A 26,486-nucleotide genomic window follows, 5' to 3' on the forward strand; every position below is an offset into this window, starting at 1 on the left:
CTATAGACTGCTGCAGACCAATTCAGACTGATGCAGACTGACTAATCGGAGGCCTGTACACTCGTTATAATACCTCGCTCATTCAGGTATCACTGCGTGAGTTTGATCCGCGAGGAGAAAAGGTTCTACGTTAGCAGCAATCGCATTGGCTGCGTTACATATTAATACGTGGATCAGCGGAAGAAGAATTTGGTCCATCTCTAAGGCAGCACCATCTCATAGTGCGGAGACGGACGAGCGCTGCGCCTGCGCTGTTGTGCTTAGTGGGGCACGCTCTAGTGGGAAAGTTGTGTACGCGCTGACTATGCGGAACTATGTACACAACAATTACTTTCTGGGCGGCATGTACAGGCGCTGGTGACTATAACTTTGACGCACTGTGACGTCGTAGGATGACGTTCCCGCCATGGGTTCCTACTGAAATTATGACTCCCGTCTACAATTCCTAGAAGTCCGTAACGGGACTTACCGATGTATATTCCTGCACGTGCACGTTTTTGTTCCCCAGTACAATGTTTGATTACAATGTGATAGTTGTAGACTTGCACACGCTCAGTGGACATTCGCGCGCCGGAGATCACCGCCATCAGTGTTTCGTGTGTGCCGTCATGTTTAGTGTTCAGTGTTTCACCGTTACGCTACATCGTTCACCAGTGCCATCGTCTTCTTCAGTGTTTGTGCGTCGTATCAACAGTTTGCAGTGTGGATTATCGTCGAGTGTGAACGGCTTCGTGTTTGTCTTTATGTGTCTACTGTTTTATTGCCCACCGTTCTGTAACTTATGTGTCTTTTCAGTGTTTCTTCTCTTTGTGTATCCTCTGGCTGAAGAGCGGCGCTGTATGCCGCTGCCAGCCTACCTGATTGTTCAGGTATTAAAATCACAATAAAGTAAAAAAAAAAAAACGTGATAGTTGTAAGTAGGCTGTTTAGGTTTTTATATTGGTAAAGCCACATAGCGCTTTGTACGAAAATCACTGGCTGTGTTGTGTGCAGTCTGTGGCTGGTTGGCATTGTTGAAAAATTCTCTATTGTAGTGGGCAGTTGGATGTGAACAGCGCATAGCGTTGCGCAGTTGGAGGTGAGCCGCTAGCAGTGGTGGAAGTGGGGAGTGAGATGGCGGAGTTTTGACAGCGGATGATCTGGACGTGTGTCCATCAGAGAGAGTAAATTTGTAAGACTGGATGTCATGAACTGATACATATATTACGCCTTTTTCACACTATTAACGTAAATACATTGTTTGTTCTCTATCAACATCTTTCATTTGCTAACTATTCCCATCAGTAGTTACTGCCTTCAGTAGTTAGAATCTTTTATTTAGCTGGCAGCATTGGCGCTCGCTGTATTGCAGTAGTTCGAGTAACGAAGATTTTTGTGAGGTAAGTGATTCATGAAAGGTATAGGTTATTGTTAGTCAGGGCCATTCTTTTGTAGGGATTATTGAAAGTCAGATTACGTTGCGCTAAAAATATTGTGTGTCAGTTTAGTGATGATCAGAATAAGTAAAGAGAGAAATGTCTGAGTGCGTTCAGTTTTGCTCAGCTGTTTGAAAATCAAATAACGTAAGGGGTTTACCAGCACAGTAATTCATTAATTTTCTAAGGGGACGTTTCATAGTGAAAGACTGCATTTAAAACTTTTGCTGAGTGATAGAATTAGGGCTGCAAGTGGATGAATATCAGGTTATCAATTGTTGAGTGCCGTGCCGCCAGCCAGTGGCACCGAGCAGGGAACGCAGCAGGCGAAGGGAGGTTGCGTGAGCAGTGGCGACGACAAAACACCGGCCCGGACGGGACGGAGCCTACGGGTGCCAGTGTTGTGTCAGACGCAAGTTTGTTGACAATCTGGAAAACGTCAGTCACTGCCTTGTGTTCACTCCAGACTGATATTAATTGCTTCTTGCAACAGGCCAGACTGACTAAACTGAATAGTTCTTACTTAACATCAAGGGAATGGTCAAATATAACGATGTGCAGCAACTGTCTACATGCTTCAAAAATATACAGCGTGTTAAGAAAGCAGTATCGAATATTTTAAGATTTGGTAATACCCACCAAAACAAGAAACAAACGTCCAATAAACACGGGGCCGAGAATGCATACTTTCTGACGTATGGACAATTGTTCATAGTACCTGGAAACGGAAGTGTCCAGTATTGCGAGAGGTGAATGAATACAGGGTCTGTCGAAAACAATCATCCGATTTGGCACGTATATATTTCTGAAACTAATAAAAACGTACAACGAATTTTGTTTTTTGATGAACAGCAAACTAAAAAAGTTTTTTTTCATACCTTTTCATAGATGTTCTATACGGCCCCCTTGAGGTGCACGGTATACGTCAATGTGGATTTCAAATTGTTCCCACACTTCAGCGAGCATGTCTTGAGTTACAGCTTCCACAGCTGCTGTTACGCAATGTCTCAGTTCATTCATTGTTGGTGGTAACAGAGGTACATAAACAGAGTATTTATAGACCCCACAAGAAGTAACCACACACATTGTCGGGTCCAGTAAACTTGGAGGCCAATAATGTAAGGCTGAATCATTTGGTCCAGTGCTACTGGTCCATCGTTCAGTGATCCGTTGATTTAAAAATTCCCGCACTTCCGGATGACAGTGTGGTAGTGTCACATCCTGTTTGTAAATGAAGTAGTTCGAATCAGTCTCCAGCTGTGGGAGAAAAGTTCAAACATATCGAGATAGGTGCTTCATGTAACAGTGTTCTCGGAAAAGAAAAATGGACCATATATCTTTTACCGTGATACTGCACAAAACCTATTAAATTTTAGAGTGTCCCTCTCATACTGTATAACTTAATGTGACTGTTCCGTACCCCATATTCTCACATTATGACTATTCACCTTTCCATTAAATAGAATGTTGCCTCGTCACTAAACACTAAGTGTGGAAGAAAACTGTCATCCTCCATCTTGCCAAGAACGAAGCTACAGAACTTCACATGTTGTTTGTCACCTCCGGGAAGAGCTTGCAGTAGGTGAATTTTGTATAGTTTCATGTGTAAATGTCGACGTAACACACCCCAAACAGACATCGGTGGCATGTTGAGCTGTCGAGCTGCACGGCGGATTTCTGCGGACTCTTTGGAAACTGTGGCAGTTGCGTTCGACGTCTGTGTCAGACACTAGGGGATGGCCCGGCAATTTGCCTTCACACAAACAACCTGTTTCTCGGAATTGTTCATGTTCTGTGCTGTAGGAGGATCCACACCATACCTAGTACGAAAGTCACGCTGAACAGTTACTACTGACCTGCACTGCACAAAATGTAGAACATAAAACGCTTTCACGGTGTCTCGACACCATGTTTGCTAGAACTGAAGTGGGCGCCCACTGCTGCTACCGAGCGGGAACCATGTAAAACTCTAGAGTTCGCTCACACATCTCAAATAATAAAACAGTTATGATTTTTTAAAATCGGATGATTCTTTTTGATAGACCTTCTACATCACAACATGAAAAAGACACATATGAGTGCTCCAACACATACTCTCTGTAACCTCTACACTTATTCATAGGAAGGGTTAATCGCGAAGTCCATTCGTGACGCTTGCTATAGGAGGTGCTCGACGGCAAGTCGGTGGGTGGCAGTGCATCCCTTTGCCCTTCGGCGTAAGGAATCGCGCACACTTTGAAATACACTTGGCTGCTGTAAGTGTTGACATGCGTTCAAGACGCGATTCTGTAATGTCTGGGTGTCGTTGACTGGGGTGACGTAGACGAATGCCTTCGTGTTCCCAAAACCAAAAATCTTGGGGATTGGAGGCTGGGGAACGGTGAGGCCAAGCTGTGGGGTCTCACCGAGCAATCCAGAGGTCTTGCAATGTCGGCGTCACATGTTCACGAACATTACGGAGGAAAAGTGCTGGTGCGCAATTGGGCGTACACGACATCTGTAGTCTTTCCTGACATGGCACAACCTCCACCAAGACAGGCAATACGTTAACAGGAAATTGATGCTAATGAGCCGCTTTTAATCTTTGTGGTAGGATATATGGCCCCAGTAATTTATCTCCAAGAACGCCCGCCCAAGCATTGATGGAGAAAAGGTATTGATGGCCCCTTTCTGCAACTGCGTAGGGATTTTCATCAGCTCACACATCCTGGTTATGAAAGTTCACAGTGACATCTCTTGCGAATCTCACCTCGTCGCTAAATGAATTTTTTGACGAAAACAATAAAGCTGCAGCATACTTCTGACAACAACAATCTGTTACGCGGATGTTCTGGCTTTAGAGCCCAGATGTGCTAAAAATGATATGGATATTGCAGTTGAGAACAGTAGAACCGTACTGATCCAAGCGATAATTTTACTTTATTACAGCTTTTCGTATTGTCGCATGGGAGGCAATATAAATTTTCGTACCAAGTTGATCCATTTGCAGAAACCACACTTTTCTGTACGAATGTCTCAATCTTCCACTTTAGAATTGCTCTTACTTTGAGAAATACATCCTACCATACTGATCCAAGTGAAAAACCATTGTTCTATAGATCTTATAGTTAAATTTTCCTCTAGACATTTTAGTCTCATCTTTATCTATGATAATGATGGAAGTTGAATAAATGAATTAAAATTTGTTCCAGCGATTGGATCCGAACGCGGATCCCCTTGCATTTGAGGCAGGAATGGTGACCAATAGACCACAGCAGCACTATTATTCACATTGCTGATCGGTTAGATTGCTCCACGTACTGTGGTGGTCTAATAATAATCCGCCCCCGTTAGTTGATGGTCAGCGCGGCAGAATGCCACGGCAAGGGGCCCGGTTTGATTCCCAGCTGGGACAGGAGATTTTCTCCGCTCAGGGACTGGGTGTTGTGTTGTCCTCATCATCATTTTATCCCCATCCCTTATGCCGGCACGGTAGCTCAGCGTGTTCGATCAGAGAGGCGGTGGCCCTCTGTGATAAAAAGAAAAAAAAACTGAGTTAACGAATCAACGATCAACTTGAACGGATGTCCGCCTAGACCAAATGCAACGAACACCGAAGAAAAAAATTGCCGGCATTCATGCCTAGTAAGCAAGGAGACTTGGGTTGAAGTACCGGCTGCGGCACACATTTTAATTCAATTATTCAGCTTCCATCATTATCACTTTTGGATAGTCATGGTTCCAAGTTATGCCTCTGATTTAGTGCCAGAGTTCAAATGATGCAGGTACAAAATATTATTATGATTGAAACTTAAAGTTTGGAGTTCGTGTAACTTGTTATATTAAAGCCAAAAAGAGGACAAACATCTTCACGCCTCAGACATAGATGGACTTCGTGGGTGGCTGCTGGAAGTTTAAAACTTTCGTAGTTCGAGACGTGACTGACAAGTTCCTGGGTTTTGTAAGCCTATCGGATCACTACAAACACTACTAAACTGTTTTGGAAGAGAGCGCGAAGATATCACAAATGCAAAAAATTAAATTCTTCAAGGGCTAAATCCGTATGCGTTACAATGGGTACCATACAGAAAAGTATAACGCGATTCTAATGTATCTACATACTTACCTCGGAAGGCAGCGTACGTTGTGTGGCGGAGGGTACCCTGTACCGTTTTTAGTCATTTCCTTTCATGTTCCACTCGCAAATGGAACAAGGGAGGAACGAACGTCCATATGCCTCCGGATGAGCTCTAATATTTCGTATCGTGTCTTCGTGGACCTTAAGCAAAATGTATGCTGGCGACAGTAGAATTGTTAGGTAGTCAGCCTCAAATGCCAGTACTCTGCAATTCTCTCAATAGTATTCCTCGAAAGGAACATTGCTTCCCCTCCGGGTATTGCCATTTGAGTACCCGAAGCATCTAAGTAATATTTACGTGTTGTTCGAATCTGGCCGCCCTCCTATGAACTGCTTCGATGTCTTCCTTCAGTCCGACCTGGTACGGATTCCAAACACTCGAGCAACACTCAAGAATAGGTCTCACCAGCGTCCTGTGTGCGGTCTCCTTTACATATGAACCACATTTTCCTAACATTCTCGCAATAAACGGAAGTCGACCATTCGACTTCCCTACCAAAGTTCTCACATGTTCCTTCCATTTCATATCGCTTTGCAACGTTACGCCCATACATTTAAACGACTTAAATGTTTCATGCAGGATACTGCTAATAATGTATCCTTCCATTACAAGTTTGGTCTTCCTACCCATCCGCATTAACTCACATTTTCCCACATGTAAAGCTAGCTGCCATTAATCACACCAACTAGAAATTTTGTCTATATAGTCTTGTATTTTCATACATCCACTCTACCTTGACACCGTACCATACACCACAGCATCATAAGCAAACAACCGTATATTGCTGCCCACGCCGTCTGCCAAATTATATATATATATAGAACAACAGCCGCCCTATCACATTCCCTGGGGCACCCCTGACAACACCCTTGTCTCTGATTGTTCTCAAACCTAACAAAACAGATTTGCAGGCATTTCTGCTAAGCCTCCGAAATTACATAGCTGTCCAGGCTAGTGCAGCAAAGCCAATGCTTCACATAAAGGAAGTTGTTAATTTGTTCCACCAGTTCCTGATCTATTCTACCTTTCAATTCCGCATGTACTCAGAAAAGGAAGGGATGACTAGGACTGGGACCATGAAAACATGCTATCCTCCGGATTTTCAGATGATTAAGTTTGATTACCTTCTTGGATCTTCAGAGGTTTGATGTAAAGCAACTGCAATTTCATTATTTCCTTGTACCAAAGAGACCCCAGTGATTGTTTAATGCAGAAACCAAACTTTCTGTATCTCCCAATAAAAAGGGTTCAATAAAGCATATTTATTTATTCTAGGACGTTAGTCAACCTTTCATTAAAGATAACACAATAAAAAAGACCCGCTTCCTTAAAACAAACACAAACGTGTTTCTCTATTTTCCTTGAAAACCTCGCCAGAGGTTAACTCACGCCTTCTGCGGCTTCCATTCGCTGCACACTAGTTTCATGTCTTTTGTCCAGCAAATGTGACACAGGTTCCTCCTCCTGTAGTGTGCGGACTGTCTAATGCGTTCCACTGTTCCATTGTGGGGTGCTAGGGAACTGTGTCTCTAAGACGCTGGAAAAGTTATCGAGCTGCGCGGGGTAGCTGCGCGGTCTTAGGCGCCTTGTCACGGTTCGGGCGGCTCCCCTAGTCGGAGGTTCGAGTCCTCCCTCGGGCATGGGTATGTGTGTGTGTTGTCCTTAGCGTAAGTCAGATTAAGTAATGTATAAGCCTAGGGACCGATGACCTCAGCAGTTTGGTCCCATAGAACTTCCCACAAATTTCCAAATTTCCAAAAGTCGGCCGAATAGCTTGTCCGATGGTACTCTGCGACGTGGATATTTTTCTGCACAGAGGATAGGGGCTCCCACGCTCCTTGGATTTGCTAACTCGTACCACAAAATCATATCGCCATATCATGTGTCATGTGTGGAGTAATACACTTCTGTTTGTAGTATATGGAAGGCCAAAAATATGTACTGAACCACTCATATACAGGATGCTACAACTATCACAACAACATTAAATATAACAATTCAGTAATTTTTGTAAGTAGTTATGACATTACTGCACAGTAACTCACGCTAATGAGACTACAGCTAGAGTACCTTCAACACAACGCAAACAAAAAAGCTGCCCGCAGACTACCCAATGTTGAGACTGATGTGTACACTAGACTGCAGAGCGACATGTTAAGTAGTGTATCCTGTTTACAGATCGCTGAGGCAACGAATCTACCTGTACAGTGTTTATTACCTTGACCTTGCCTTGTCTCTCACAAAAGTGGACATATTCACAAACAAGCGTCTTCAACCACTATCGACAAGTGTACAGACCTAAGTGAGTATGTGTTTCCGAACCCATGTTTATTAAACTTTTTAAAAATTTTTTGATGGTTATTACCACCTCTTAACATGTTAACTGAATCTTCCATCTGTTCTTGATGGAGCAAGATTATAATAAATGAAAAGTGCTTGTCTGCTTTTGTTCTACAGAACTACTTTTATTGTGTTAACCAGTTTTCGGGTTACAAGGCCATCTTCAGACATTTACTAACTATTGTCGGCAAAGAAGTTACAATGTTTGTAAACGACATTGGAAAAGAAGTTACACATCTAGACTGAAGCGTAAATATACAGTAAGTCACATGTTTGACAGTGTGAAGGTTATACTGTGCCAGCATAAGCTGTCGCCAGCATACCAGTCGGCAAAGACGTAGCGCGAAGATCGATTAGTATGCGCAGGATCAAGCGCGCCTATCACAAGAGAGGTCAAAGACAGACTCGCAAGCAACACGCTGCCAACGCCCTCTCGACAGCATGTATTTAGGCCACCGCCGCTGACCGGAGGGCCCCACTCAGTCTCTCACTGCATCATCCAGCCTGGCGTGACAGATTACTCGCAGAACAAGTTTAGTTCATCACAAGTTACGACAGTACATAGCGACCAGATTAGCGAATATAGTGGGACTAGTTTACCTCAATCAGAATTGTACTTTACTAGTACTGAATACGCGATTAGATCAGTCTGCAAGAGGACTATTACTGATGAGCTTGTACCACAACACATGGACTCCATTCAAGTTAAGCAATGTTTACAATTCGTGTTAATAATGAACCGTATTAATCCACGTGTGCATTTGTGTCTTAGAAAGAGGGTACCAGCCACCCATAACAACATACTCTCCCTTGCTTCCTTGCAGTACAAGAGTCTACAAATACAATGTTAAAAGTATAAACTTGAAGTAAAGAGGGCAAAACTTTAACACAAATCTGGAACAGCAAGCCTACATAACACTTTACATTAATAAACGGAACCAATGAAAAAGTAAAATTACTTCACAAGGCTACTTCAGGACGCATAAAACATGGAGAGTGATTCACAAATCAATTAAAAGAAATAATTATCAGTATAAACACAGAATATATGAGGAACTTCAGCAATATCAATAAGATAAACAGAAATGAATAAATGCAGGGAAATTGAGCGGTGTGAGGCAAGGTACAATAAATGCCATCGTTGAGAGCTTTTTAAAATGCACTACCACATCGAGACATGATGTGTACTATAGACTTAAATCAGATTAATAATCGACGTTGTGCAAACCCAGGGACAAAACGAGCGAGAAGGCACCGCGTTGCCGCGTCTTCAGTCGAAGCCCACACACGTACACAGATTTGCAAATAATACAATACTAATTTTGGTCACTTATGAGGTTACTCACGGTACAGAGATCCATCCGCGTGTCGGGTCCGATGTCGCTGTCACCGAAGTAGAAGCGCCGAATCTCCTCTGCCACGGCGTCCCTGTCCGCTTCAGGGCAGCGCAGGTTGGTGGGGATCAGCAGGTGGGGGTTCGCAGCATAGCTGGACGTGCGGACCGTGTCAGGCATGGGCTCTGTCAACAGAAACGTACGTTGACTGCGCAACAAGGGAAGTCCGGCAGTATTATAAAATTGTCAAGGAGTGGCCATGCCTTCACGAAATAAAGTTCTCAGTAATGACAAATAGGTGTAAAATTACAAGAAAACTATTGTAGCTTTCGAAACAACGAATTGCCTTCTCGGAGAGAAAACAGAGATACGTTGGGAAAGACTCAAAACAAAAGACAGGCCATTCACAAGGAACCACTTGAGTCCGATGTCACAAGTACAGCCTTTAGTAAATTCTTCCAGTCCATATGTGGCATACAGCAAACCAGTGCTTAACAGTATTGGTTAAAAACAGTCTTGCTCGCAATAATTCTTACTACCTGAGCCCCCATCTTACTCTGTTACTCGCTCCTGTGAACGGCAACGCGTTATGCAGATCTTGGTGCCTCTCGCGTCCATCTAGAAGAGATAACCTGAAGATGCCTAAATAAGGCGAAACGCGTCGTTGAAAAATACAAAAAATAAAATTGCAACCAAAACTGTTTTTAACCAATATAGTCTTTAGTAAGGTTCGTTTGAAAGTGTTGTATTAACACTTTGCCGTCCGCACGTCTCGTACAAATTTATTCGCTTGGCACCGGCAGCGCTAATTCCGAGTACCCGGCTTGTCGCCGGCCGCTTGTCACCTTTCCGTTGATGACTAGCTTCAAACACATTGACTTTTGCGCGCTTTAATTTTTCCGGAAATCCTCTATTTCGCCGTATCGTTGCACAAACTCGAATTTTCTTTTCAAGTGACTTCTCTGCAAGTTCTACATTGTTATAATTTTTATCCACGTACAGGTGATGCCACTTTCCATAAGAAGGTGTCAAGAGTTCCATCACAGTTTTTGCTAAAGGTAGTCCAGCGCCGGAATATATCTTGAATGAGGAAATGTATCCCGTACAGCATCCGAATGAGTATGCCATATTTCGTAATTTTCGACGCATTGTAAACTTTAAAATTTAGCTGTCCACGCCACGGTATCATTCTTTCATCAGTTGAGATGTTTTGACTTAGATTAAACGTTTCTTTAAATTTTTTGGAAAAATAATCAATTACGAATTGCACTTTGAAAAGCTGGTCGGCATTATCCGGTTTATTGTTGTTGTCAGAAAAATGTAAAAGTGATAATATTTGCCTGAATCGGTTGCAAGTCATGGTTTTGCGAAATGTCGGTGTGTCTATCAACGGATTAGTTGACCAGTAATCATCGATCCTTGCTTTTTTTTACAAATCACATAAGGATAGCAAGCCCAAACCATTTTCTAAGTTCGGGTCCCGTAACGTCGAAAAATTTGGCATTTTTTTATCCGGTTTCCTTCTATTGCAATTTTGACTAACACTTGTTGCTTTCGTTGCAAATATATTCAAATAGATCGTTCCCAATATATACGATATCTACGATGCTCTGCGTATCTTCGGGAAATATGTGTGTACGCGAAGATCCTTCAAATTTATTATTGGTCCTCAGTAAATCATCGTTTGTCTTCTTCGTCTAATCAGTTGGCAACAGTAGCGTTCGCCGAATTCTTCTTGGATGTATTTCAAGACGATTCTGCATCACTTACATTTTCTTGATATCCAATATATTCTTCCCAATCGGGCAAGTCGTCCGGAACGTCAGACAAGACGTCCTCGCGTTCATCGCAAATAATCGTATCGTTTCTTTCGTCTGCCACTTATTGTTACCCAAACAAAACACCAGCAGAATGAAAAAGATACTCAAGTGCCGTCACCGGCCACTGAGCGATACTATGCACACGACACCACTGTGGTGTCGCCGGACGGCAAAGTGTTAACAGTTGTGGCAGGAAAAATATTAGCTGCTAATGACTCACCATGTGCATCAGAATGTCAACGGAAAATGAGTTTCTGGGAGGCACAGAGATCAACCTTCAATGGGATGTGTGTATTCCACTAGTCAAAAAAGACATCGTCGACATTCAAGAAATCTTCAGAGCAAACCATTAACTTGCAACACGAACACCGAACGAGGAATGGCGTACCACAGCAACCAAAAAGGTCCGCACCAGGTACATCGAATGCGAACTCTTTGGGAGATATAAGCCATGAGGAATGTTCAGCTAGGTATCCACTCTTAAAGAATGCATACAGGATCTTATTGGTGTAACTGGATGGTCAGAACTGATGGAATGTGACCGGTTGAAACCGAATGCGGAACAGTCTGTCATGGAGCTTATCGTGAAACTGGTTATCTTTTAAGGCGTACCTGCAGATAGTGCGATAATATGTTTTATAGGCACGTAAAAAACAAACATTCAGAGGCTTAATTTGTCCTTTCACGTGGTATGAACTACAATGTCACACGTTTCTCAGGACGCATAGTTTGCTCTAAAGGAATATAAGTTTTACGCTCCGGCCAGCGATGAAGCGAAAACAAGATATTTTGATCAGCTGTTGGCCAAAAGCAGTGCTCATACCATGGTTGTAGCTCCCTTTCACACTTTTCCCCACTCTTGCTTGCTGTGACGTAAACATAGCATTCCACACTGTCCTTATAAGTTCACACTCACGAGAACGAATCGTAGGGGGCAGAGCACCTCCAACTTCTTGCAGATGAATAACTTTCCAGCCAATTTACCACCCAGATTAAGAGTTGGCATAATTGTATACGAATGCGTTAAGGCACTGATGTTAGTTTACCTCGATACAACTGTCTCGGTACCTCTAATTTCAAGACTTCCTTTCACCTGCATTTCCTCTTCTAATATCGATTGGTCGGAGCTGGAAACGAACTCCTTGCCGAACGATGGGTTAAGTTTATCTCATCTACAATTTTCGGGCCGATTCCGCGATTTACTGTGCATCGCCAAGTTGACGTTTTGTTTGAAATTTCGTTATCTTACGTCTTCCAATTCTGTGGCACTGTTTGAAGTTATGCAACCATGCACTGATTCTCTTCAAATTATTGTGGTGTATGTCGCGCTCAGTTTGATGTGCTTAACGTATTAGGTCACTATGATCCAGATCCTGTGAACTGTCTTGAGCATCTTTGAAACGCGCAAACACCAGTTCTTGTAAGAAGTGTGCCTTGTCCTTCCTCCGGTATCCACACGTTTTCTTTGCACTGCATGGTCATATTGCTGCAGACATATTGGAAATCTGTTCATAATTATTTTTTTTTATTATACTGCGGATGCCCTTCCACGTACGTAATTATGGTTAGTACCCACTACTTGGACAACGTCTGCGATTTACTATTTCACTTTCACGTGTTAAGCACGTATCGTCATCATTGTACTCAGGTAAATTGTCTGCTCAGTCGAGCGTATACAACACCACACATTCCATTGACTCATCTTGCAGGAACGCTAATATTTCATCTGCCACCTCTTTCTCGCTCTGCGAAGTTCCTTGGGTTCCTTTTCGACGAAATGTCAACTGCGGCAGCTGTTGTTGTAGATACACTATGTGATCAAAAGGATCCGGACACCCGCAGAACATACGTTTTTCATATTAGGTCCATTGGCAGATACTCCATATCAAGGCCTTCAGTACTCATTAGACAGAGCGGAATCGGGCACTCCGCGGAACTCACGGACTTCGAAGGTGGTCAGGGCATTGGGTGTCATACGTCTGTACGAGAGATTTCCACACTCCTGAACATCCCTAGGTCCACTGTTCCGATGCGATAGTGAAGTGGAACGCACAGCACAATAGCGTACAGGCCGACCTTGTCTGTTGACTGACAGAGACCGCCGGCAGTTGAAGAAGGTCGTAATGTGTAATAGACAGACATCTATCCAGGCCCTCACAAACGAATTCCAAACTGCTTCAGGATGGATTGCAAGTACTATGACAGTTAGCAGGGAGATGAGAAAACTTGGATTTCATGGTCGAGCCAAACGACGCCTCGCTTGGTGTAAGGAGCGTAAACATTGGACGATTGAACAGTGGAAAAACGTTGTGCGGCGTGACGGATCACGGTACACAATGTGGCGATCCGATGGCAGGGTGCGGGTATGACGAATGCCCTGTGAACTTCATCTGCCAGCGTGTGTACTACCAACATTAAAATTCGGAGGTGGTAGTGTTACGGTGTGGTCGTGTTTTTCATGGAGGGGGCTTGCACCCCTTGTTGTTTTGCGTGGCACTATCACAGGAGAGGCCTATATTGATGTTTTAAGCACCTTCTTGCTGCCCACTGTTGAAGAGCAGTTCGGGGATGGCGATTGCATCTTTCAACACGATAGAGCACCTGTTCATAGTGCACGGCTTGAGACGGAGTGATTACACGACAGTAAAATCCCTGTAATGGACTGGCCTGCACAGAGTCCTGACCTGAATCCTACAGAACACTTTTGAGATGTTTTGGAGCGCCGACTTCTTGCCAGGCCTCACCGACCGACACAGACACCTCTCCTCAGTGCCTGCACACCGTGAAGAATGGGCTGCCATTCCCCAAGAAACCTTCCAACACCCGATTGAGCGTACGCCTGCGAGGGTGGAAGCTGTCATAAAGGCTAAGCCAACACCATATTGAATTCCAGCATTACCGATGGAGGGCGCCACGAACTTGTAAGTCGTTTTCAGCCAGGTGTTCGGATACTTTTGATCACATAGTGTATAATGGAATGTTTGCACTGTTGTGAGTCACTCGTCGAATAAGCAGTTCAAGTACATTCCGTATCCTCATGCTCTGCTCACCTCTAGTTCCGCCCCCGTTATCATTAGCAGCCAATACTGTGCATGCATGGTATGCGATACGTGGGGTGTCGAATGCTTTAAATATCATTGGCTGTTTGCTGCCTGGCACTCAACAGGTTCCTTGTCGGATAACGGGATTAGAGGGAGCCACACGTTGAAAGGACGAGGAGAGACAACGATGTAACCTAGACTAAACGAGGACATACCTGCAGTCTTTACAGCTCTAAGTGTAAACCCCATTTTTCCAAGCGCTGGGAGACATCTCCACCATAAACACACCTTCGTGCAAACTACAATGCCTGACGAAAAAGTGAAGCGTCCAGAAGACATCGGCAGATGTCAAGGTAACTTCGTACACGTACATTCCAGCGGATGGTATGTAAACGATTACTGTTGCAGTTCTATACGACGGGTACAACGGCCACCATACAGCACTAGTGCTGTTGGCGCTTAGTGTTGTTATCAGGAAGTTTAGGGTATCTAATGGGCACGAACAGCGTTAGATGTTGTGTGGTCACTGCGAACACCTAACATAGTTGGAAAAGCTCTTCGCGTGGGTCCTCATTTGGAAGGACGGCCGAATTGTGCAGTATCGAGATACATGGAGCATTCCATTGTGACAGTGGCCACATGATGGGCTGCACGAGAAGGTGGAGGCCTACCGTGATCAGTGCTTAAGACGTCCTCGGTGTTACGAATGGTTCACAGAGTTTAAAAATGGCCGGACGGAAGTTAAAGATGACCCTCGTTCAGGATGCCCTTCGACGTCTAGCAACGATGTTCATGTCAAGAACGCCAACGAAATTGTGCGTGCCTATCGAAGACTGACAATCCAAGTGATTGCAGAAGAATGTGAGATGTCTGTGGATCATGCGATAAAATCCTGGCACAGCACTTGGATGCATCGTGTTGCCACCAAGTTCGACCCATGGCTCGTGAGCCGAGACCAGAAAGACCTTCGCCTCGCTGTGTGTGAAGAGTATTTGCATCACGCAAATGAGAACGAGATGTTGCTTAAGAAAATCATAACTGGTGATGAGACGTGGGTTTATGTTTATGATGTTGAGACCAAGGTTTAACCTCCACAATGTGTCGGGAAAGGTTAGCCAAGAAGTCGAGTCCCATAGTGCTCGGAACCATTTGAACCGTTTGATCTTTCCTCCTCCTCTTGTTACTGTCCGATGGGAGGTGTAGTTTTGGCAGTTTAATTGTTTCGCTATTCCGTCGTGAGTTATGAGTAAATTCATGCTTCTTGTTGGTTGATCATGTGGTCACTCATTCAGGACTGTGTGGTGTAATGTTTCCTTGCACGAGGTTAGCTCTAATTCTGTCAGCAAGTTAAGCCACCTTATTACAAGTTTTCGCTGGCTAAAAGTCGATGCAGTGACCAGCCTGAGAGTGGCAATTGTGTTTACGGGCGTATTTAAATTGGTCAGCATTCTGCCTAGCCTGATCACCCCTGAGTGGGTGATTCGTGGCCGTCTTACACGTCCGTCATGTTTGTTATGTTTTAATGATATTCCAGGACACTTTTGTTTAAAAACTTTTTAAATTCCTCCATTCCTTTATTGCCAGTAATCGGGTGTTTGCTGAGACCTTTGATTTTTTTTTTAATAGCAGTGTTGGTAGCTTCACTACCTCACCGTACGTTATTAACAAAGTTCGGTATTTACTTTAGTAGCCTGTTTACTAATGTTCTTTAAAAATTTTTTAAACTGTGGTATTGCTATAAATTACTTGATTGCCGTTAGCGGCGTGTTTTGAAAGGCTGTTATTGCCGTACTGTTAGCTTCTGTGTTTTTTTTAAAAAAAGAAATTTTAAACTGTTGTATTGCTATAAATGACTGGATTGCCGTTTTTGGTTCAAATGGCTCTGAGCACTATGGGACTTAACAGCTGTGGTCATCAGTCCCCTAGAACTTAGAACTACTTAAACCTAACTAACCTAAGGACATCACACACATCCATGCCCGAGGCAGGATTCGAACCTGCGACCGTAGCAGCCGCGCGGCTCTGGACTGCGCGTCTAGAACCACGAGACCACCGCGGCCGGCTTGCCGTTTTTAAAGGCAGTTTTTTAACTGCTGCATTGCTGTAAATTATTTGGTTGCGCGTTAGCGGCGTGTTTTGAAAGGCTGTCTATTTCCGTACTGCTAGTTTCTATAAGATATGAATAAAACGTTTGTGTGTGAAAATGTTAGCTCGACAGCAAACTACGAGTAGGCTGCTATTGGCACAACAACACAAATGGCTACATTGGGATCGGTGCCATGACCGGATTGCTTATCATAGGGTCGTATTGTGTTTTGCGGTGATTTGCAGTTCTGCACTACCCCAGTCGATCATCGTCGGCCGTTATGGCGGCGAGTGGAAGTACGAACATTCCAGTGTTTTGGAGAGACACAGCGGTGTCAGTCCTGGCAGTGTGTAAGGTGTGGTGAGCCACCACGTTAAAACTGTGTGCCCCACCGAGACTCGAACTCGGGACATTTGCCTATCGCGGGCAAGTGCTCTACCATCTGAGCTACCGAAGCACGACTCACGCCCGGTACTCACAGCTTTACTTCTGCCAGTATCTCGTCTCCCACCTTCCAAACTTTACAGGAGCTCTCCTGTGAACCTTGGTAGTTTGGAAGGTAGGAGACGAGATACTGGCAGAAGTAAAGCTGTGAGTACCGGGCGTGAGTCGTGCTTCGGTAGCTCAGATGGTAGAGCACTTGCCAGCGATAGGCAAATGTCCCGAGTTCGAGTCACGGTCGGGCACACAGTTTTAATCTACCAGGAAGTTTCATATCAGCGCACACTCCGCTGCAGAGTGAAAATCTCATTCTGGAAGCCCCCACGTATTCTCCATGTGACGGGTGATAGTGATCGAGGTTTCGGACATCACAATGGTACGTCACTGACATCCAGTGTCCTAATGTGGGGACTGGCATCACATTGTACTGTGGTACCATTTATCAACAGGGCAATGCTCTTCCGCACAGTATATGCGTCGCAGTGGGACTCCAGAGGGCAGCAAATTCTCCTGCTCTGACTCAGATAGAACTTGAATTGGACTAGTTTGGACGTTCCAGATAGAACCTGGGTTGGATTAGTTTGGACGTCAAATCTGCCCCAGTGCTATTATCCAGGGAATCAAGGAGAAGCTATAACAGTTGTGGGTATCTTTATTTTTATATTATTTTATTTATTGAATCTGATCTCATTAGAGCCATTAGGTCTTCTTTTACAACGGACCATGGCGTCGCGTACAGAGTACCACAGTTACCTAAGAAAGTTACCTAAAAAAGATTTTACTATGACAAATAGTATTAAAATGATTTGTGCATTTCAAGCGACAATGTGCATAAATAATAGAACTAATGAAGTTGATACTAGCAGCACTTGTACTGCTGCCACTAATAGTGATAAATAATAATAATAAATGATAAATAGTTTGGACAAGAAGAGAATAGAAGATTACGAAATGTGGTGCTACAGAAGGATGCTGAAGATTAGATGGGTAGATAACATAACTAATGAGGAGGTATTGAATAGAATTGGGGAGAAGAGAAATTTGTGGCACAAATTGACTAGAAGAAGAGATCGCTTGGTAGGACATGTTCTGAGGCATCAAGGGATCACCAATTTAGTATTAGAGGGCAGCGTGGAGGTTAAAAATCGTATAGGGAGACCAAGAGATGAATACACTAAGCAGATTCAGAAGGATTTAGGTTGCAGTAGGTACTGGGAGATGAAGAAGCTTGCACAGGATAGAGTAGCATGGAGAGCTGCATCAAACCGGTCTCTGGACTGAAGACCACAACAACATAATAATAATAATAATTATTATTATTATAGTGGCGGATGTAAAAAGAATTTATAGATGTAAAAAATAGGTGCCTTTTGACGTGGTGAGTTCTGGGAAAAGGAATTTTATGAAGACTGCAGTAGTTAAGAAAGCTGGGAAATGAGGAAGATATGGTTGGAAGGAAGGATGTACAAGGGTAACGAGTGCGTATGAAGCCAATGGTAATCCTTACTGTTACTGTAGTAGATATGTCATAAACTGTCCTCTGAAGCTGGAGATGTTATCCCGTTCTCTAATATAATGTTGGAGGTTATTCCGGAGTCGGCTTCTTGCTACTGAGAAGTACGTCGAGAAAGTGGCTGGACGGTGGAGTGGGATAGGCTGTGATGGGCACGGATGTTTCTACCGTGTTGTTGAGATAAGAGCGTTAAGGTCGAGGAGAGATGTGGGGGACTGTGGTCATTGATAAGACAGTAGAGAAGACAGGAGGTATGGAAACCTCTGCGTTTGTCTGCGCGCTCCCAGGACAGCTGTGCAGACGACGGTGAAAGAGTCGAACATCACAAATATTACGAACATAGTATTCATAGCCAGTTCCAGGTGCCGTGAGTTTTCCTGAGAAAAGCCTTGTGTAGGGAAGCAGCCTACTCACGCTGTAGTAAATTCACATCAGTTTCCATTGTGTGCCAGCCAGTCTGCTGTAACTAGCTCTGACATCATAAATGTTGCGCAATACCTTAAAATCAAGCAAATGAACTAAAACTTTTCTAGCAGGTCAGAAATAATACTAAATTAATGTGTGTTAAAAATCAGTTCGATAACTTCAGCCATTTCCGAGATTTGGACGTTTTTCTGGAAAAATCATTGGCGCAACAGAAAAGAGCTAGAGACTTCAAAATTTATATTTAGATTCATTTTTCATAATGATTTAATAAAAACGGTACTTTGGATGTCACAAATTAAGACTTTAGTGGAAATTCATGATTTTCTGGTTTTCGTCTCAAAACTGAAGGAAGCAAGATAGATTAAGTAGGCTAGTAAATAAGGCTAGGATGTTTAGATTTAAATAGGTTGGAGGTCCGCTATGATTATGAAGATGTGTAAAGTTTCTTTTTAATACCTATAAAATTATAGCGATAGCGGATCTCAAAAAGGGACAGTTCAGAGCTCATCTGCTGCGTGCAGTGTAATTTAATTAATTCTCTCGCTCAAAGTATTTAACTTAGCCACGTCAAAATTTTATTATCAATACTTACCTGCGTGCTGAATGCACGTTTAAATTAAGAACTTCATCGGCCATCAGCCAAAGAAGCTATAAATTATTATGTAACTTGAAGTGGTGCGTTACTAGCCCAGCGGCTAGTCGGGAGAGCGGATTTAATCAGGCGTTCCCTCAGCCGTCCGCACCGCGGCTTTATATATAAGAACACTGCGCGAGGAAGAAAGGCCCCAGTTCTCTCCAGACGCTGAATGACACGCCATCTGTGTCGGTAGTCGCGTCGCATCAGTGTATCTGCTACAAACAGCCTCGGGTGCCGTATTAAGTTACTAGAGATACGCGGAACCATGAAGACATTTTATGTGAAGTGTTAATTCTGGAATGATTTTCATTATCTAGCTTCAGTTTGCGTATTGTCGTATTTTCACGTGCCGTCGCGGGACAGACATTCTACCAAATATTTAGCGTGGCGTTTGATGAAGTATTTTCATCAAATTATGGCGAGCATTCTTTTTAACATTTAATTCGGACATTTATAGTTGCATCAGCGCATTAGACTCTGGACTGTTCTGTTAGTTAGGTTGTAGGGATACTTGTGTTGTTTATCAGTGAATTCAGAATATACTCAACTATTTTGGAAAACCGTTTTTGATTAGAAATCCCGGACAATCTCCTAATTCCTCAGAGCTATAAGCTGCAGCTATAAGAACATTCTCAGGTAAAGTGGGCACTAGGATATCTATTTACTGGCTCCAAGTTTTATTAAATCACTTTCTGGGGGTCACGGAGTAAATAGAGAGCCAGTGTTGAGAACGGCAAAAGACAGCAATAACAACATTCAAAAAGCTAGAAACTGATTCAATATGCAAGCATTTATACAGAAAATTATATTTTTACAAACTTACATCCGCCGCCCCACATATGGTGCATCGGCCGGGAAATGTTTCTACAGTCTATAATTATTATAACAAACTTACATCCGCCGCCCCACATATGGTGCATCGGCCGGGAAATCAACTAAGTGAAAGTGATTTTTAACTATTCGGATTCGCGAGTGAAATGCGACACGCAACTGAGTATAAAACAGTGAAAGTGTTACGTATGCATGTGGACGACGCAATTGGATTAACAACGCATCTGAATTGACGGAGCTGGCACTGAGTCTAGCGGTGCTGCCGGCATCGCGAGAAACCAGTTTTCGCCGTACCGCAGTCGTCCGCTGGAGCAGCCGGCGCAGAGCCTGCAATTGCGGGCCACGCAAACACACAACAGCCGTCGGAGAGCCGTCTGCAGTTCAACGTGCCACGTCGCATCAGGAATCCTGGTGCGCCGCGCCGGCAACGCCATACGTCGTGCAGAAGGAACTAAGTTAAGTGAAAAGCTGTTAAAAATTTTACTAACCTGCACTAAAAGACTGTCGGCGATGGAACCGTCAAAAGAAACTGAGGTTAAACTTAAATCAGAACCTATGTCTGTTGAGGGAACTGTAAATACAGACAACGGTTCGAGTGTAAATATGCATGAAAGTAGTAATGTTAAAGTGAAATATGAAGTATTGTCTCCTGACAGTAGTGTAGGAAGGGGCAATGATTCAATAATAGAGACCCCTGTAGTAAAGCGGAAAGTAGAAATTGTAAATTTATTGGATGATAGTTTCTCTGATGAATTAAAAATGAAACAGTCATCAGAGATGGTAGAATTTAAGAAGGAGCAGTTAGATATGACTAATCAATCAGAAGTTTCATTTGGTTTTGTTGATTCTGGTATTGGAGCTAGTTTTTCGTCACCTGAGTGTGATAAAAAGCCAGCTCGTGAGCAACCCAAAGATGCTGGGGCTGTTGATCTAAATGTTATATTACAAGCAATAGCTGCCAGTCAAACAAATTTTAATATGCGGTTTGAGGCAATGGACAATAAATTAGAATCCAATAATGCTGAATTAAAGTCTGAAATAAGTGAACAGGTCAAAAGCAGTAATGCTGAATTAAAGTCTGAAATTGTGGCCAGCCAAACCAATTTTAATAAACGGTTTGAGGCGATGGACAATAAATTAGAATCCAATAAAGCTGAATTAGAAAATTCTTTCCAGGCTAGTTGCAATAAGTTGAAAGAGGATCTGGACAGTTTGAATTATAAAATTGATTGCAATCATGAGGATATTAAGAAAAAGGTTGCTCAACAGTTTTCTGAAATGTATAAAACAGTTAAATCCGAAGTTGCTGAGGTTCGCAAAGACTTCCAAATGGAAGATGCGAAGCTGGAGCACAAGTTAACAGAAAAGATCGAGGCGGAATCTGAACTGTGCTCAGATAGATTTAAAGATGTTAATATAAAAGTAAACATATGTCAAGCAGAAGTAGAAGCAATCAAAACGGACACTACTCATATTGTACAAAGAGTAGATAATGTTGAAATGAAAGTAGAAAATATAAGTACTAACATTGCTAACATTGAGAGTAAAGTAGCTTCAGTAACTTCTGGTAATGGTAACATACAACAAGTGGTAGCTGCAAACGCCGCTTTTATCGGGTATCGGCAGTTCTTGCGGTTCGATCCAGATAAAAATATCCACCCGCTAGATTTCTGGAACGATTTTGAAGATGTGATTCCACCAACTTGGTCTGAGCGAGAGAAAATCTCATTTATAAGAAGCCATTTAGCAGGTGACGCCATGCGTTGGTCAGCTGATGTTATGTTGAAATGTAAAACATTAGCGGAATTTAAAACAGCTTTTATTAATGAATATTGGTCTAGCAATAAGCAAAATGAAGTGTTGAGAGAATTTTGGAGTGGAAAACGCTTCAATGCAGGCAAGGAATCTATTAAAGAGTTTGCTAGGTCATGGATTTCACGTTTGTCACATTTGGCGGAAAAGCTAAAACCAGAAATGATTATACTAGGTCTGGAAGCTAAACTGCCATGGTACTGGCAAACTAGAATTATATCAGCCCCTAGAGACAATCTGGATCGTTTCATTGAGTATTTGGAACGTGTAGAACGTGTTGCTGCCAATGAGGAGCAAGCACGTAATAACAGAAATGCCAATAACAATAATAGTAGTAATTTTAGGAACGAGCAAAATGGCAATGTAAACATCAGAACAGTAGGTGTTCGTAATCCTAAGAGAGGTAGGAATTGGGGAAATAATTATCAGAACCAACAATGGCGTCCAAGGGATAATAATTTTGTTCCAAACAGAAATATGCATGTAAACAACAGTACGGAAAGTAAGGCTATGCCAGCTAACTATAATGAAACTAAAGGAAATAGTAGTATGCCGAGACAGGAAAACTAGTTCCCGTCTATGAGGACACTGGCGCTCACCAGGCGGTTACTTTTCCTAAGCCAGTAGTTAAGGGAATTGGTAAGACAGATCAGAATACTCAAACTGAACATGTGGATGAAGAGTCGGTAGCACCTAAGGATACAACAGAAATATTAGATCACTCACAGTATTTGATAGATACCGTGTTAGAGACGCTTTCTAAGTGGGAAGAGAAAGAGAAGGCGCAGCAGTGTAACAGTAGGGATGAGCTACAAAATACTGAATTGACAGGTGAAGAAGCAGAAGAAATTCATGCTTATATTTACGATGAGAATGATGTGCTCTTATCTAAAGTGCCTGTGCAGGAGGTTGATAATGTACTAATAGATTTAGGACAGGAAATAAGTGGGAATGTAGGGGGTAGGCTGTTTGGGGTCGATGAACCCAGTAGCTGTGACCAGTTGTCACTTGAGAAGGAAACCGACGATAATGGTGAAAGTGGTTTAGCTGTAACTAATGTTATGCCCTGTCTGGAGGCGCAGAATCGCTCAGACTACAGTAATTTGGGTCATGTTCAGCAAACTAAATGTAATGAAGTCGTGCGGTGTTTCGATTTAAAATTACTAGACCGACTGGAAAAAGCAGCTGAAAATGTAATTCAGGAAACCCCTACACACTGTGACCTAAATGTAATGAAGACAGATGTCGATCACTTTAGTTGGAGACAAATCAAAAAGGAACTACTAGATGAATGTGAGGAACCACCTGTACAACCTAGAATAAGCCACCCTATAATAATAGTGAATATGTTGGGTATCAAGGTACGTTGTCTCTTAGACAGTGGAAGTGAGGTGAGTGCAATATCTCAGTCCTTCTTTGATGCATTACCTGATAAAGACAAGCTTACAGTAATGAGGGTATCAGGACTAAGAATAATTGGTGCTACTGGCAAGGTTTCAAAAACGGTAAAGCAAGAAGCTTTACTACCCTTTAACATAAGTGGTAATTTAATTGATCATCCATGTTTAGTTGTAAACAATCTCAGTATTGAGGTTTTAATTGGCATAGATTTCTTGTCAAAATATCAGAGTGTTGTTGACTTTGAAAGAAGCCAGTTAAAAATGGTCTTGCCAATAACCGGAGTAATTACAGTCCCTTTTAGTGGTAAACATGTAGTAACTGATGATGGAACTTGGGAGCTGCCTATACGAGTTCTGAAAAATAGGAGGTATTGGGACGAAGGTGTTAATCTTAGTAACAGTAAGCTGAACACAGAAGAAGAAGAAGAAGCAATTATTTTAGACAAAATAGAAGCTAAATTGCAGGAAATCGATAAGATTGCAGACAATCAAAAGGAAGAACTGAGACAGGTTCTAAAAAGGCATCATAAAGTATTTTCAGATCGACGTGGCGTGGTCAAAGGTTATGAATGAATGCTGTAGGGAGGAGGTTGTTCTGTAACCTCTACACAGTGTGGCAGCTGTGCAGTCCCAGCTGTGTGAGATCTTCTTTCCATTTCAGGTCTCACTCACTCTTCATCTTTCCTATCTTCAAAAATTTCGACCTCTTCTTTCATACATTAAATTTTCCGTTATGGTTATCAAACTAATAATAAGCTAATGAATGCTGTAGGGAGGAGGTTGTTCTGTAACCTCTACACAGTGTGGCAGCTGTGCAATCCCAGCTGTGTGAGATCTTCTTTCCTTTTCAGGTCTCACTCACTCTTCATCTTTTCTATCCACCAAAAATTTCTAACTCTTCTTTACAGCATTAAACTAATGAATGCTGTAGGGAGGAGGTTGTTCTGTAACCTCTACACAGTGTGGCAGCTGTGCAGTCCCAGCTGTGTGAGATCTTCTTTCCTTTTCAGGTCTCACTCACTCTTCATCTTTTCTATCCACCTAAAATTTTATAACTCTTCTTTACAGCATTAAACCAATGAATGCTGTAGGGAGGAGGTTGTTCTGTGACCTCTACACAGTGTGGCAGCTGTGCAGTCCCAGCTGTGTGAGATCTTCTTTCCATTTCAGGTCTCACTCACTCTTCATCTTTCCTATCTTCAAAAATTTCGACCTCTTCTTTCATACATTAAATTTTCCGTTATGGTTATCAAACTAATAATAAGCTAATGAATGCTGTAGGGAGGAGGTTGTTCTGTAACCTCTACACAGTGTGGCAGCTGTGCAGTCCCAGCTGTGTGAGATCTTCTTTCCTTTTCAGGTCTCACTCACTCTTCATCTTTTCTATCCACCAAAAATTTCTAACTCTTCTTTACAGCATTAAACTAATGAATGCTGTAGGGAGGAGGTTGTTCTGTAACCTCTACACAGTGTGGCAGCTGTGCAGTCCCAGCTGTGTGAGATCTTCTTTCCTTTTCAGGTCTCACTCACTCTTCATCTTTTCTATCCACCTAAAATTTTATAACTCTTCTTTACAGCATTAAACCAATGAATGCTGTAGGGAGGAGGTTGTTCTGTGACCTCTACACAGTGTGGCAGCTGTGCAGTCCCAGCTGTGTGAGATCTTCTTTCCCATTTCAGGTCTCACTCAATCTTCATCTTTCCTATCCCCAAAAAAAAAAAAAAAAATTTCGACCTCTACTTTCCAACACAAAATTTTCCGGTATAATTATCACGTCAATATTAAACCAATGAATGCTGTAGGGAGGAGGTTGTTCTGTGACCTCTACACAGTGTGGCAGCTGTGCAGTCCCAGCTGTGTGAGATCTTCTTTCCTTTTCAGGTCTCACTCACTCTTCATCTTTTCTATCCACCTAAAATTTCTAACTCTTCTTTACAGCATTAAGCTAATGAATGCTGTAGGGAGGAGGTTGTTCTGTAACCTCTACACAGTGTGGCAGCTGTGCAGTCCCAGCTGTGTGAGATCTTCTTTCCATTTCAGGTCTCACTCACTCTTCCTCTTTCCTGTCCACAAAAATTTCGACCTCTTCTTTCCAGACATGAAAATTTTCTGTCATGGCTATCAAGCCATGAGTTATGTAACCATTCTATCTACCGATTAGTGAAAAAAAAAAACCTAATGTGACAAACCTAATAGTGACAAACAATAGAGAAGTATGACGTAATTAAGATATAAAATGTATTTGAGTAACAAGTATGTATAGTACCCTGGTAATATAATAAGTACAAAGTGTTGTTTTATTGGAAATGGTCCACCAACAATAATTTAAAAAGATGTATGAATTCATGTACAAGCAGGATCTGAAGTGGTAGTGAAACCTAGTGTATGCATTAGAGCTAACTAAGAAATAGTAAAAGAGATTTCTTAGTGTTATGAAAAATATGCAGATAAGTTGTAAGGATGAACTCACCTGGTGTAGCAAGGAAAGGCAGTGTAATAGAATTGAGCAGTGTTTGTGGTTGAGACGTGAAGGACACGTCCCTGAAGTATTTATAAGGTTGGAGCTGGCCATTATTTTAGTGTAGTGTGTGACAGGATACACCTACGCGTATTGAGGTTATGAGTTGGAGGCGTGAATGCGACCATAGGTACCCTTATGTTAGATGAGACAGAGCAGCTCATGGTGTCCTATAGGTTTAAGGAATTTAGCATTACGCTCGTCCATAATTATTTGATGCAGTTTAGTGGTAGGTCTGAGAGAGACTACCTGAGGTTTCAGCGTCCGATCGAGTGGAAATGGATTGCCACGTGAGCAAACTAATCAGCTGCAATACACTATGAATATGAAATAAATGTGCTATCCTATGCCTTAAATATTAATACAGTGAGTGTCAAATAAGTTCATACACTAGCAAAGTAAATAAGTAACATAATGGCAGACGTAAAACATTATTTTAGCTCAGCATAAATAAACTTCAAAGTAAGTAAGTACCTAATTGCAGATGTGGAACTGACAACAGCAGAGGACCAATAAGTGGATTTAGTAGTCAACTAAACGTAGTGTGTTTTGAACACTCAAAACTGTACTATTGCCAAAAGTTACTCACATGTACAAAGAAGCTGAGAAAACAACCACTAATCATACTCATACTATCTCTAAGAATAAAGTAATCAAAGATGAGTCAGTTAAGTGCTTAAAATACAAATGTATTCAGGAATGTACCGAGCATTGGTTCAGCGTTCCGGCCCAGAAATAAGAAATTCAGATTAA

General features: G+C 42.4%; 1 protein-coding gene across 1 annotated transcript in view; it reads right to left on the reverse strand.

The window, feature by feature from the left end:
• Positions 1 to 26,486, reverse strand: part of LOC124717250 (esterase FE4-like) — a 207,730-nt gene that overhangs the window by 94,420 nt on the left and 86,824 nt on the right. Inside the window, exon 7 of the mRNA XM_047244051.1 lies at positions 9,220 to 9,392. Within this exon, the coding sequence (XP_047100007.1) occupies positions 9,220 to 9,392 (173 nt within the window). The remainder of the gene's footprint in view (positions 1 to 9,219; positions 9,393 to 26,486) is intronic.

Source organism: Schistocerca piceifrons, chromosome 9 (assembly GCF_021461385.2).
Source record: "Schistocerca piceifrons isolate TAMUIC-IGC-003096 chromosome 9, iqSchPice1.1, whole genome shotgun sequence".
NCBI classification, from domain to species: Eukaryota; Metazoa; Arthropoda; class Insecta; order Orthoptera; family Acrididae; genus Schistocerca; species Schistocerca piceifrons.